Genomic DNA, 15,344 nt, shown 5'->3' with positions numbered 1-15,344 from the left:
CGAATTTCACCATAATAGGAGATATATTATGCATTTCCAGAAGGTCACTTAAACAGTCCTTTTCACCATGCTACACAATCAATAAGTCATCTATAAAACGTTTATATACAATGACCTCTGATCTAAGATGGCCATGTATATAAACTGTTGCTCCACCTGGTGCATCAATACATTAGCATATGCAGGGGCCACTTAGGACCCCATAGCACATCCGTCAGTTTGCAAATAAAACTTGCCCTCAAACAAGAAATAATTTTTAGTCAAAATGAGACTCAACAATTTTAAGAACAACGGGATGAGTGGTCCCACGCAATGTGGATTATTGCACAGAAAAGACCCAACAGCCTCTACACTTGCATCATGGGAGATCCAAGTGTAGAGGCTAGTTATATCCACCGTGCAGATGCATTCAAAAACTGTAAGGGCTCTCTCACTCCTTGAAAAAGAGGCCCAGTAGCCTTGAAATGTTGGACCTTGTGACACTTTTTCACTAAAGATTTTTCCACCTCAAACCCGTGAGTGCCGCCCTCCTTCTTCCTTTCTTACAGTATATTGCACTCAAAATGATTCCACACAGCTGGCTCCGGTGCCCAAAAACAAAGTATCCATACTGTATGTCTCCAAGGAAATCATGGCACTCGAGAAGCAATTTGATATACGCCAAAAAAACCTGTGTATTGCAGTCAGCGTCGTCACCCCCGTCGTCTGGGCACACCTACAGGCTGCATATATATATATATATATATATATATATATATATACAGAGAACAATACCCAGGCGCAAAATCTCCTCAGACCAGCTTGTTAAATCTTGAGATGTGTGCAGCTTTTACATGGACCAACCAGGACCAGACAGAGAATCTCAAAAAGAATGAGAAAAGCGCACAATGAGCAAAAGTATAACAGTTCCTTTACTGGATGTATAGGCTCACATACATGAAGGTTTAAAATTAACAGCTTGCCAGCATAGGGAAGATCACAGCATGCGGTATCACAGCTACACGGTCAAACAAACGTCCAGCGCCCGATCACCGTCTTCTGCAAACAGCCGCCGCTTGTTCTCCCTCACAGTTGGACGTCACTCTGTCCTCTCCGTAAGCCACGCCCAACGCGTTTCGTCTATGGACTTCGTCAGGGGGGTGTGTGTACACACCCCCCTGACGAAGTCCATAGACGAAACGCGTTGGGCGTGGCTTACGGAGAGGACAGAGTGACGTCCAACTGTGAGGGAGAACAAGCGGCGGCTGTTTGCAGAAGACGGTGATCGGGCGCTGGACGTTTGTTTGACCGTGTAGCTGTGATACCGCATGCTGTGATCTTCCCTATGCTGGCAAGCTGTTAATTTTAAACCTTCATGTATGTGAGCCTATACATCCAGTAAAGGAACTGTTATACTTTTGCTCATTGTGCGCTTTTCTCATTCTTTTTGATATATATATATATATATATATATATATGAAATCCTTACCTTCAATCACTGACCGCTATAACCTTTGAACCCACCCTTACTATTTTCCAGTACTTGTTTGATCTTCTCCTCATAATATAACACATAAAGAATACAACTGTTTAACTTGGAACTTATTCATGCGCAAATGTAAAAATATGCAGAAACTGAGCAAAAGTGATCCCACTGAAATTTAAAAGAAATGATGAAACATTGGGTTGTAATATTTGTTAACAAAGCTCTGCTGAAACCAGTTTAACCCACACCCAAAGTGCTTCTATACCTCATAGATATGTTTTGTATTCCATTTCTGACGCGTTTTGCCTTCATCCTAATCCTATATTTGCAGTTGCAATCCATTTAGTGTTGGTGGGCAGATTTGTTTGTGAGTCTATAAGAAGAGGCTGAATGATGAAGAATCAAGCGTATAATGTGGAAGAAGGAATGACATAGATGGTGTAGAATCACGCGTTCTGCATTTGCAAATATTGCCTTTGTCAGCAAGCAAAAAAATGTGCTAAAATTTTTTTTATATAACAATTTGACCAATATAGGAATATATCCACTATCCCAAGTCAACAAGGGTAAATAATATCACAGCAATTGACATATTTCAGACAAGACCATGGTTGTTGTTTTTAAATATGGCAGCATGCACTGGCTAACTAATAACATATTAATGGAGAAAGCTCAAGTATTTTGTCAAAATATGGAATGGCTAAACTGTGTAAATAATTAATTATATGTGTAATCTGTTTAATCCATAGCTATGAAATGATGTTGAAATTTCAGTTCTACAATTCTCTCATGATTCTTTCAGATACTTGGTGCTTGAACATGTTTCTGGTGGAGAACTTTTTGACTATTTGGTTAAAAAGGGGCGACTAACTCCAAAGGAGGCTAGAAAATTCTTCCGACAAATCATATCCGCTCTCGATTTCTGTCACAGTTACTCTATATGGTAAGAGCTTCTTGTTCTTTGATCTGTGAGGGGATAAATGTTTACGAAAGAGAATGAAACCTGAAATGATTACTGACATTCAGCATCTCACACCAGAGAAAGAGCTGAATGGAATAAATGGAAAATCATCTTGTCATGTTGATGAGTGTGCAGATAGTATCTATTTTAATTAGCATTGCTGAGGTGCTAAGAGAGGTACTAAGGCCTCTTTGGCCAATTCTCGAGATTACGCTTTAATTCTTGTAATTCATACAGATTTCTGATTTAAATACATGGCCTGGGGGGAACCTTGGAACTTTAACTACATTATAGTTCTATGACTGCCATTTGACAATCAAAACACTATTTTCATTAATTGTTCTCATGCTCTAGATCTGAGGGCCCAAAACTACTCATGCCAAATTTAAAGGCACACCAGCCCTGTTTCTAATGTTATCTAATATCATGTAGTGTGTGGAATTATACAGAAATGCATTTTTATAAAAAAAAATTGTAGAGAAATGCCTTCAGTACATCCGAATCCGAATCTGCATTATTGGCCAGGTATACTTGCGTATACTAGAGATTTGTTTTCGGTTTGCTGTGCAACGGCCAGGAGGGTAACAAGTAAACAGGTAAACAGTATACAATATAAACAATAAACAATATAAGCAGGTGGGGGGAACACATACTGTCATACAGAAGGATGTTCTGTGGGGACACAGTGTTAAATTATGCACTGAGGGTTATGGCGCTACTACAGTGAGATGATCAGGAGTTGACGTGTCAGAAGGTGACCCGCTTGAGGGAAGAAACTTCTGTGACTGTAATTAGTACTGAGGTGGTGACCACTCCCACTGCGCTTCCCATATTGGGAGTGCAATGTTTGGCTGTGACATAGCTTCTTCTTCATGACAATGGCCAGAGCTCCATGAAGGGGCATACAAATGACTGGATTAATGACATTATTATGTCACCCATGCATTGTTTTTATAAGCACACTTTAGCCATTGGCAGCTGCCTAGGTTTGCCTAATGGAAACAAGCAGGCCAATTAGACCACCTTGTGCTTGTTTACCTAATATACTATATGTGTGGTAATGGTACCTACTGTACCTCCTCTCTTTTTATAGTGCACCTAAAAGTTCATTAATTTCTAATTAGACATTTGTTTATAGGTGAGAGGAATGGGAACAAGTGTAGAAAGGAGGCAGGAAAAGGGACGCCTGAAAAGGGACATGTATGGGTTCAATAGAATAAGAGTGGTATTAAATCTGTGCCAATATTTACCACGGAGGGAAATAGCGGCCCATAGAAGGCTATCAGTTTCGTCTATTTTTAAAGAGAACAATTATTTGTCGGAAACGGCCATGGATTTTCGAATCCGCGGCCGTTTAGGTGGACGTATTTGCCGATCCATGGACTTTCCTACACTTGACAGTCGGAACATCGAATTCCAACTGTCGAGTTAGTGTCAGAACCAGCGAAAGCAGCCAGGACGCCCGACTGTCGGGATGTTCCAATAGGCACAATACCGGAGAGAATACCCCATAAACATCTGGTTCTAAAGCTTGGTGGTTATGTAGTGGTTTGCAACCTTACAATTTTCTAAAGCCAAACCCACCTCAAAAACCCTTGACAACAAAAAATCTGTTTCCAGTGGGTTTGAAATTATGCCAAACTCTCCACTTAGTAAATTTAGTCACCTGTCTCCCACAAAAGGGTTTTCTCCAAAAATAGAACAAAAACAGTATTTTAACTAATCATAAACACATAACAATAAAAGAAAGAAACATTTTTGATGCGTATTTACTAAGATGGGGTTTCTATTAAAGATGGGATGTTGCCGATCGCAGAATCTACTTTTTTTTTATTTAACACCTAGATGATAAAAGACAGAATCTGATTGGTTCCCCATAGCCACATCCCATCTTCAATAGAACTCCCATATTAGTAAATGAACCCCTTTGAGACTAGTGTCCCTTCGCTTGAACCTGAAACTGGATTTAGTAGGACCGGCTTTATTGTTTAGATGATTTATTACTGGTCGTAATGTTTTTTGTTTTCTTTTAACAATACTCATTTTGGTAATAGGTCTACGGAGTGCTAATCTTTACCTCCCAATTTGTATTAACTGCATCCACTATACTGTGTTATGCTACAAGCGTAACAGCTTCTATAATTTAAGTATCAGCAGCCCTCACTTTCTATCTTCTGCAGCTCTGTGATCATTTCCCCTAGATCCACCACAGTCTGGAAGCTTATAGTATATTATGTTAAGTGCAGCTCTGCAGCCTACTGCCTCTATTATTAAGGCTGGCACCGTGTCAGCAGGGGTGTGGAGAAGTTAGAACGGGAGGTCTGATTCCACTGTGAAGAATTTGGGCAATGAATAGATAAAATTACCATGAACGTATTATTAGCTTTATAACTCTGAATCTGAAGCCTTCCCTACTTTAAACTACTGTATGTTAGTGATATTTGACTTTTTTTTTAATCGGCTTTATACCTATATTGTTCATTGGTGTAAACCCACCTCCAGATAATAGTCACCTAGAGGATAAACATAGGTTCACCAAAATCAGGTAATAATAATACACACCTGTTCACTGGAAGAGGAGTACTTTGGATGTACAAATCACACTCCCAATCAGTGGCAGATTTTACCTGCAATAGGTGCTACAGTCTGCAGCTTCTGCAGCCAGTAACATCTGCCAGCCCCTAAGCGAGACTCCTGCCAGTTGCTTCCCATTAGAATTGTTATCTGCTAATCACAGCCAGCTAGGCAGTCTCAGTAGGAAGTGTTTTCTCTCCCTGGGACTGCCAGTTCGGACGGTAATTAACAGAGACAGTGCTTCCATTGGAAATCCACCCCGTCTTTTGTTGAGCTCTACACCGCCTCTAGGCAGTGCCATGTGCAATAAACCCAGGGCACCAAAGGGAACAGGGTGCAGACCTCTGCTTGGACTGCAGCACAGGCAGCCCCCTCACATAAAAAATGAAGGAGCTGCCAAAGCTCCCAACTCATAGCGGGTACACACTTTTTGCGTTTTTGCTTGCGATTCATTCCCAATTCGATTGGGATCGAATCGGGATCGAATCGAATGGTACGCAAAATGCATTCAACTTGACTATATAATACAGATCTGTACTATATAGTCTTGCCTGGCAAGACAATTTTTTTATTTGATTAACACTACACAGGAGTGCCCATTGGGATCGAATCTGCATCAAATGTAGAAAAACCATTCGATGTCCATTAAATTTTCTATTCAATTTTGCTGGTACTGTATAAGAAAAATAGTGCATATCTCACTGTGTACCCTCTATTAGGGCGGGATGTACTAACATACATTGCCACCCCTCTGCCGTGATGCTAGCGCATATATACTAACATTTGCAGCTTACATCGCGGTGCGGTAACAGAGGCCCCCCCGCGATACCTGTGATGTGGTGTGCATCACCTCCTGGGCTCTGCGGCAGTACCCGGCTTCTCCTCCTCCCCCCTGCAGCCGGAAGGACATCCCTGGCTGTGACATGCTGCTGGGGGAGGAGGAGCAGCACGGAGGATGGGAAGGGGGTAGGAGTCGACGGCGGGAAGCGGGCAGTAATCTGCCCTGAGATGGCACGGCGGACGGGTACTAGTATACATTTGAAAATGCAGTAAAACGGGGGTTTTACTGCATTTTCATCTTAGTACATTCCGCCCTTAGTCCCAGATTTCCAGGTTCATGGATCATATTGAGATGCAAATGGTTATGTGGGATTACAGAAATGTGGGTTTATGTGAATTTGGAGCCTGGGTTTTTGTGCTTTGATTTTGTCCTTGTAAATGGATATGTTATAAATAGTAAATACACCAATAAAAAGTCCCCTGGTTGTCAGAATTTACCAATTTATTATCACTATTTTTCTTAATTTCCTCCCTGATCAGCCACAGAGACCTGAAGCCAGAAAACTTATTGTTAGATGAAAAAAACAACATACGGATAGCAGATTTCGGAATGGCGTCACTGCAGGTCGGCGACAGTTTACTTGAGACCAGCTGTGGGTGAGTGTCACTGCTACAAAAATAAGTCATAATAATTTGATTAGTAGTTTTCATATACATACATACATATATATATATATTTTTTTTTAAGGCAATGAATTTTGTTATTTAGTATATATGTGCCTAATAACCATATAGTGGGGCAGATGTATTAAGCCGTAACATGAGATAAATACAAGGTTGATAAAGAGCAATAAATGTCCAGCCAATCAACTGCTAACTGCCATGTTACAGGCTGTGTTTGAAAAAAGTCAGTAAGGAGCTGATTGGCTGGACGTTTATCTCTTTATCACCCTTGCATTTATCTCTTGCTTAAGGCTTAATACATTTATTTATTTATTTACAGTTTCTTATATAGCGCAGCAGATTCTGTTGCGCTTTACATCTGCCCCATTGTGTCTTGTAAAATATATATATATTTATTCATGGCTTTTATTCGAGGCCCTGACTGCCAGTTCATGCTTCATATTTGTCACGGGAGAACGGCATGCATGCATGTCACGTCCGTTATCTGTTGCATCCAGTCTGACATGCTTAACAAATTCTACACGCCATGTATGTTTACTTGAGTGAAATACTCATGAATCTACTTAACAAATTCTTCACTTTATCCTTCTGTTAACACCCCTATTCTTTCTCTGCCTTTTCCCTCCTTTTTATTCCATGTCTTACTCCCTTGTGACCAGGTCTCCTCACTATGCATGTCCTGAGGTGATCAAGGTAAGTGTAACAGGCTTCCATCTTTCCTGTGATAATATTTCATTGCCCTCTAATCTCCTTAGCAATAATGAAGTGCTCTTGAGAAAGTATACCGGTCAGTGAAAATAAGACACCATACTGACACTACTAATCTTCATGTTACTTGTATCACTCCGGTAGTTTTTAGAGTTCCGTTGTTAACATCTTATTTCCATTGTCTGAGCTCTCCTGTCTGTAATACATTTTAAATTATGTGTGTAAACTATAAAATTAGATATTTTCAATATAATGTAACAAGATTGTTCGACAGTATTCATATTTCTTCTGATGACTTTTGATACAGTATGTGCCTCTTGGTGACAGACTATAGACATTTTATTGATAGACTAGTTACTAGCTCGTCAAAATGACAGAACAACATAACAGTAATGTCAGCGCTGCTAGCGATGAGCTCCAGAACAGAGCAACACAAATGCTCTGCCGAGTGCCATTTGGAGGAGTGGACCCGTGTTTAGACTCTGAGTGGGCACCCTCCTCTTAATGGCACAGAATACTCGGGCATTTTGCTGGTAAATTTTGCCCATGACTGCAGCTCCGGCACAGGACTCCGGAAGGTAAGTAACAAAACATGGAGTGTGTTCGACGTGGGGGCTCCCCTGGACCAGAGGGGCCTGTCTGCACTACACACATTGCACCCATTATAGCACTTGAATTCCCCCCATGGAGGTGAGGATTAATATGGGATATATCCCTAAATTGTTTGTATGAGAAGTTTATTGGCTGATTCACTAGTGACATTACATCGTATCACAATATAGGTCATAAATCAAGTAGGCCAATGGTCTCTAATGAAACTGTATGATGTCATTTGGCAACCCTTAACTTGAGGTGAAAGTTCCTTTAAGCAGGTAGAAACAGTGTTGGATCGGATCAAGTAAGGAAGGGCCCACGGGGAGGGGAGCGCGTGTGATGCCACAATGGTGGGACCGTTGTGTGTGATGTCATGATGTCACCCTGCCCACATGCTCCTCTTTTCACTCTTGGCCTGCAAGATGTTTTTGTTATCACCGCCAGGCAGTCAACAGTTGATGACTGCCCGGTGGCGATAACAAAAGCATCTTGCAGCCACTGGGTCAGTCATCCGCTACTGACTGCTCGATGACTTTAAAAGTTTTAGCCAAGCCTTCCCCTCCTAAGAAAGTGGTCGTAGTCAAAAATCACCTACCGGTGAATCCCGAGGTCCACCACCAGTCAAGTCTGTGGCTGTTTAGAGAATGCCGTCTAGCTGCTCTGACTGGGCGCAGGAGCTGATCACCGTATGGAAGCATGTGGAGAGAAGGCGCAGGAGATGATCACTGTATGGAAGCATGTGGAGAGAAGGTGCAGGAGCTGATCAATGGGGGTTTCCAGAGGGGCGGAGCAAAGCACAGAGATGGACACTTAGGTGACCCAGTATATGCTGGGTCAGTTAAAGTATTATAGATAGACCAAATGTATATAAATAATAATAATAAGAAATATATATATATACATACATACATACATACATACATACTGTACATACATACATACAGGGGCGTCAACAGCAGTGTAGACCCCTGGGCATAGCCCCTCCAGCGGTAGGGGTGGGGGAAGCTTTGATGTCCCGTGAGTGGTAGGGGGTATTATATCAACCACGGTACTCTTTACCTAGCACGGCGCCCACGATCTTGATCGTGGGCATCGTGAGGTAAAAAATCGCGTCGGTCGCGTCGTATGCGGGCTAAAGATGCCCGGACGCGACGCGACCGACGCGATGTCCACGATTTCCCCATTGAAAACCATGTTAAACATGGACATCGCGTCGGTCGCGTCGCGGCCGGCCATAAATGTGCACACGATGGCCGCGACGCGATGCCCACGATTTTCCATAGGAATCAATGTTAAAAGGCCCGATGGACACGATTTTCATGTTAAATGGCTGAATGGACCCGATTTTACCATAGGAAACAATGTTAAATGGGCCTTAGAGCCCAAATAGTTACCCTGAACTCTGAAATGGCCCCCCCAATTGTTTACGCCACTTCACGATCAACGTCAACCCGAAGCGTGGCGAGCGCAGCGAGCCCGCGAGGGGCGGCGGTACGCGTCCTCCGACCTTTTCATACCCCCACTATCCACGTCGGCGTGGAGTTGAGAATAGAATAGTGTGGCGAGCGCAGCGAGCCACCGAGCCCGAAGCGTGGCGAGCGCAGCGAGCCCCGCGAGGGGACGCGGATACCTTCACAGGTAAACGCGTCCCTTCGCGGGCTTCACAGGTGTCCGCGTCGCCATGGACACCTGTGAAGCCCGCGAGGGGACGCGTATAGCTGTGAAGGTATCCGCGTCCCCTCGCGGGGCTCGCTGCGCTCGCCACGCTTCGGGCTCGGTGGCTCGCTGCGCTCGCCACACTATTCTATTCTCAACTCCACGCCGACGTGGATAGTGGGGGTATGAAAAGGTCGGAGGACGCGTACCGCCGCCCCTCGCGGGCTCGCTGCGCTCGCCACGCTTCGGGTTGACGTTGATCGTGGGGTGGCGTAAACAATTGGGGGGGCCATTTCAGAGTTCAGGGTAACTATTTGGGCTCTAAGGCCCATTTAACATTGTTTCCTATGGCCACATCGGGTCCATTGAGGCATTTAACAGTAAAATCGCGTCGGTCGGGCCATTTAACATTGATTGCTATGGGAAATCGGGAGCATCGCGTCGCGGGCATCGCGGGTACATTTATGGCCGGCCGCGACGCGACCGACGCGATTTCCATGTTTAACATGGGTTTCAATGGGAAATCGCGGGCATCGCGTCGGTCGCGTCGCGGCCAGACATAAATGTACCCGCGATGCCCGCGATGGGCGCCGGGATAGGTAAAGAGTACCTCAACCACTCAGCATGTAGGTCCTGGATCAGTAATTTCAACTAATTACCACTTTACTGCACAGATGGTGGGAGATGGGATGGAAGAAGGTGGCATTGGGCTGAATGAAGGGGCCCTGATACATAACTTCCAGGGTGGTAGAGGATGTTTAATACGCAGAGGAGGGGTGTATAGTGGAGTGGGCTTATTATTCATAATTTTCTGGTGGGAGGACAGCTTGCTTGACTGCAGATATCTCCAGTTCCAGGAAATAGATTTTTTAAATTTTAATGGAATTAAAAACTAGAGAATCCCACCTACCAAATGGTATTGGGGACTAGGGGATCAGAGTTCAGGAGGTAGAGCCAACGAGCATATAAAACTACATACCAGATGTGTGGAGCTGGAGAAGTAACCAGCTGCTGGAAGGCTGATATCTCTGGTTCTGGGAACAGTAGAGACAAGCTACTCATGTCCATCAAAGGGGGAGAGTCCCAGCTTTTGGAATATACTCTCAGAAAAACTCTAGAACTCAGACAGAACCTGAAATATCTGACTGGGAAGAGCAATTAACAGGCTTGAATGGGGACCACTGATTTGAAGTCAGATATCTCCGGTTCCCAAGGGCCGATTTTTAAAATTCTTTTACCCATGGAAAGAGGGGACCCTCAGCTTTCAGACTAGTGCTCTTAGACTCCTGGGGGGTTTCTGGGTACTCAGAAACCCCCCCTGCGTGCGTTACTGTGGAAGGATTAGCATGTGGAGAGAAGGCGCAGGAGCTGATCACCGTATGGAAGCATGTGGAGAGAAGGTGCAGGAGCTGATCACCATATGGAAGCATGTGGAGAGAAGGCGCAGGAGCTGATCACCGTATGGAAGCATGTGGAGAGAAGGCGCAGGAGCTGATCACCGTATGGAAGCATGTGGAGAGAAGGCGCAGGAGCTGATCACCGTATGGAAGCATGTGGAGAGAAGGCACAGGAGCTGATCACTGTATGGAAGCATGTGGAGAGAAGGCGCAGCAGCTGATCACTGTATGGAAGCATGTGGAGAGAAGGCGCAGGAGCTGATCACTATATGGAAGCATGTGGAGAGAAGGCGCAGGAGCTGATCACTGTATGGAAGCATGTGGAGAGAAGGCGTAGGAGCTGATCACTGTATGAAAGCATGTGGAGAGAAGGCGCAGCAGCTGATCACTGTGTGGAAGCATGTGGAGAGAAGTCGAAGGAGCTGATCACTGTATGGAAGCATGTGGAGAGAAGGCGCAGGAGCTGATCACTGTATTAGGTTTACATGGTCATTAGTTCGACAAAAGCATTAGGTCGACAAGAGTTTTTCATGTTTTTTGGCATCATGCATGGCTTAAAGTGATCATTCCGAGGTAGGGGAACTTATTTCTCTATGTCACCAATTACCCCACCCCCCTCTCCCGTCCCGTCCCCTACTCCCATTAGGCAGAACCAGGGCCAGTTTTAGGGTTTTGGGCATCTGCAAATTAGAATGCTTTTCTGTGAGAATTACTGTGCAGGGCCAATGTGGAGATTAAAATGTTCCACCTCACCATTAGAGGTGGTGGAACTCCGTTCCCCCTAACTTTAACTCCTGCGTCTATATCAACTAAAGTTGACATGCACCCCATTTAAGTATACCGCGTACCCACGTATGGCTTGCTTCCCTAAAAATACTTCAGGCATGTGCCACACTGCGTGTTATATTCTCACTCTATGCCCACTTGGATAGTAAAGTATAAAAAATTGTTTTCCTGTATGTACTGTGCTGATAGAATAGAAAGATGTATTGTATAGTATATATTAAACAGATTATGGGCCAGATGCACTAAGCTTCAAAAGTGATAAAATGGAGAGTGATAACCAACCAATCAGCTCCTGCCTGACATTTTTCAAACACAGTCTGTGACATGGCAGGTAGGAGCTGATTGGCTGGCTGTTTATCACTCTCCATTTTATCACTTTTAAAGCTTAGTGCATCTTTCCCTGTATCCTGTCATACAATATGCTATGAGTATAATATTTATATGACATGCAGTGGCACACGGCTGAAGGCACATGGCATCGCAGTGTAGGTAACCATCAGGCACTGATTCTGGGAATCTGAGCTGTTCTGACACGCCTCAGATGCCACAGTATAGTCTCAGGCTTGGCTATAGTGATGTAACACTGAGTTTCACATACAGCATGGCGATAGAAGCAGCAACTGTGCATTGTGTATTTACCTGACAATGGGCCTGAGTCAGGAGAGAGTACAAATATCGCCACTGCAGCTTCTTTGTACTCAACAGATGTGCAAAAATGCTGCAGACTTTGGCATGCAAAGTGCTGGCCAGCAATGCGATCACAGAACCGGGCACTAAGGGAAGTCTCCCTGCATACACAGCATGGCTTCATATGCAGGTGCACCTGCACCATTCACAGCGGCTGCATGTGACATCACGCAGCCACCCCGAAAATGGTCCAGATACTCCAGTGTTTTCGGGACAGTTACTGCAAAACGCAGCTGCTGTCAATCAAAGAGCAATTGCATCAGGATGCGATCCCACTTTGAAAGATTGCGCAGAAGTCCAAAAATCTTGCGATTTTCGCACTAATATCCATTTATATCCTCTGCATCTGGCCCATTGTCTGAATGTATTAGTCCATGTGTAATACTGTTAAAATACACTGTTGCTATATAATTACAGTAGGAATAGAATTATACGTAACCGATAATCTAATTGTAAATGATATGTATTAGCAGTAATTTGCTTTAGTTTTCATGCACACTTCCATTTAGTCAGAGTTCTATTATACAGTGGTAGAACGCTGGCAATGAAGCAGTCCTGTCTGTGTCAGCAGGTCTGCCACCGTATACTAGTACCTATACGCTGGGAACCCACTGTGCTACGCTCTATTTATAGGCTCTCATTTGGTTACACATCACAACGCCCACATCATGGCTACAGAGAGCATTCTGTTATGGGGATGATCTAGTGTTCTGTGTGTCAGGCACTGCTGAGAGCACCAATGTAATATACATACAGTAACAGCGCCATACACCAGGCAGAAATACATGGAACCTTTTCACATCTCAGTAGTTGCATGTTGGGTAAAGGGTTTCTCCAGCTTCCTTAATACAAAAAAACTGTGTATATATATGTGGTTCTTCACACACCTTGTTATACCATGCCTGAGGAAGAGACCTAAGAAGTCTCGAAAGCTTGCATTTTAACAACATTTATTTTTGTTAGCCATTAAAAGGTATCATATTTGCTAGATTGCTATTTTGTTTTTCTCACTGAGGAACAATAAAACTTTTCTTACAAAAAACCCAAAACAGACATTGACTTGCGCACGGCTGATTGTCTTTCATCAGTGCATGGTTCAGCTCTAGTGGTTAAAGGAACAGAGGTTTTAATCTATTTGGGGCGTTCACATTACCCATTTTAGCTTTGGTGGCATCATGCTGACATACAGGAATAATACAGACGGACACATGAAATTCCTGAGTATGCGAATTACACACAGTGACTCTGATCTGCATGTTCTCATGGTTTATTACTGATTACCTCTGTGTCGCTTGAATTGAATATATATTTCTCATTTAGGGCCAGATGCACTAAGCTTCAAAAAGTGATAAATTGTAGAGTAATAAACAACAAGCCAATCAGCTCCTACCTGCCATATCACAGGCTGGGTTTAAAAAATAACAGGTAGGAGTTGATTGGCTGGTTGTTTATCATGATACAATTTATCACTATTTGAAGCTTGATACATCTGGCCTTTAGGGGGAAAGGTACTGAGAGGGGGGTTTATGCACTAAGGGCCTGATTCAGAACTGTTCACTAGGCTGCACATATTCATTGCCTAGCGAGTAGGTAAACGCTACCCGCCACCCCACCAAATGGCCACTGGCCCTTATTCAGATCTGATCGCAGTACAAATTTGTTCTCAAAATGGGCAAAACCATGTGCACTGCAGGTGGGGCAGATGTAACATGTGCAGAGAGAGTTTCATTTGGCTGGGGTGTGTTGAAACTGAAATCTAAATTGCAGTGTAAAAAAAATGCAGCCAGTATTTACCCTGCACAGAAACAAAATAACTCACACAATTCTAACTCTCTTTGCACATGTTGCATCTTCCCCACCTGCAGTGCACATGGTTTTGCCCATTTTGAGAACAAATTTGTACTGCGGTCAGATCTGAATAAGGGCCACTGTCTGAATCCACTCACTAGCACGCATGTGGATTTGTTCGCATACACATCCGATATCATGCGGCAGCATGGAAGTCTAGACCCGCGCCAAGCAAGCAGTTACACTCCTACGTTCGCAGGGGTATGCCCAGCGTTTATATGGGTGCGCCCACATTTTTGGGGGGTGCGCCCGTGAAATGCTGTGTGGCCCTCAGGGGCTGCCCCCTGCCCTGCCATCATGGAGCGTATGCCCCAATGATGGGAATCATTCACTCGAGGGGTTTGCACATGTGCATAATCACACATGCGCAAACCCTAACCATCAGATGGGGGAACTAATTCAGACCGCATCAGACAAGTCTGTATCACCCCTAAACCCCTGAGAGAGCTAAAGTACCAGCCAATCAGCTCCTAACTGCTCCATGTCGACCTTGCTGTATGTCGACCTAGTGGTGTCGACCCAAGGATTGTTGACCTAGTTGTAGACCAAACGATCCACACCCGGTGGGAGCTGATTGTCTGGTTGTTTATTACTCTCCATATAATTTTAGTTAATGGTGCCATTAACGATAGTATTGAAGGGTGTCAGTTGCAACTTTTTCAAAGTCCCGCAGATTGTCGAAATTTTTGTTAATTTTTTGACAATCCATGGGTATTTTCGCCGATCCACTGACTTTCCGACACTCGACAGCCGGAACATTGAATTCCAACTGTCGGGGTGTTGCGACAGTCGGAATACCATATTGAGTACCCCACTAAGACTCTTAAATTTCAAGTAACTGTGGTCCGGATTCAGTGGTGTCCGCAGTCTCAATTTCAGTTGCAGGCTGCTGGTGTTAGCATAACTGCACATGCGTGTCACACTGCACATACAGATGTAGCGGGGGTCATCTTTGCAGGGGCTGGTGATCCTATCGTCAGCGGCCGGTTACCGCCAGGGGGGCCCGCGCACGAGACGCACAACGGAGCCTGCCGCTGGTCCCCGCCGCCTCCCCCACCGTCGCCGCCCCAACACCCCCCCTCCCCCGAAGCAGTGACGGGCAGGTAGACGCTGCCCAGCCGCTGTGATACTGGGACGCGCATGCGTGTCCCAGTCCCTATAGCCGGCACTCGCAAGTGAAAGGGATCTGGCGGGCGGCGCGATT

At 44.5% G+C, this 15,344-nt stretch overlaps 1 protein-coding gene across 7 annotated transcripts in view; it reads left to right on the top strand.

Annotated features, from left to right (window-relative positions):
• The window catches only part of BRSK1 (BR serine/threonine kinase 1), a 288,433-nt gene that overhangs the window by 170,303 nt on the left and 102,786 nt on the right, over window positions 1–15,344 (top strand). For all 7 annotated transcript variants that reach the window (XM_083162637.1, XM_083162636.1, XM_083162639.1 and 4 more), the window contains exons 4-6: window positions 2,268–2,408; window positions 6,321–6,437; window positions 7,124–7,157. In XM_083162637.1, coding sequence (XP_083018763.1) covers window positions 2,268–2,408; window positions 6,321–6,437; window positions 7,124–7,157 — 292 coding nt within the window. The remainder of the gene's footprint in view (window positions 1–2,267; window positions 2,409–6,320; window positions 6,438–7,123; window positions 7,158–15,344) is intronic.

Source organism: Crinia signifera, chromosome 19 (genome assembly GCF_055691185.1).
Source record: "Crinia signifera chromosome 19, ASM5569118v1, whole genome shotgun sequence".
Taxonomy (NCBI): domain Eukaryota; kingdom Metazoa; phylum Chordata; class Amphibia; order Anura; family Myobatrachidae; genus Crinia; species Crinia signifera.
This window is presented reverse-complemented; position numbering and strand designations above follow the sequence as displayed.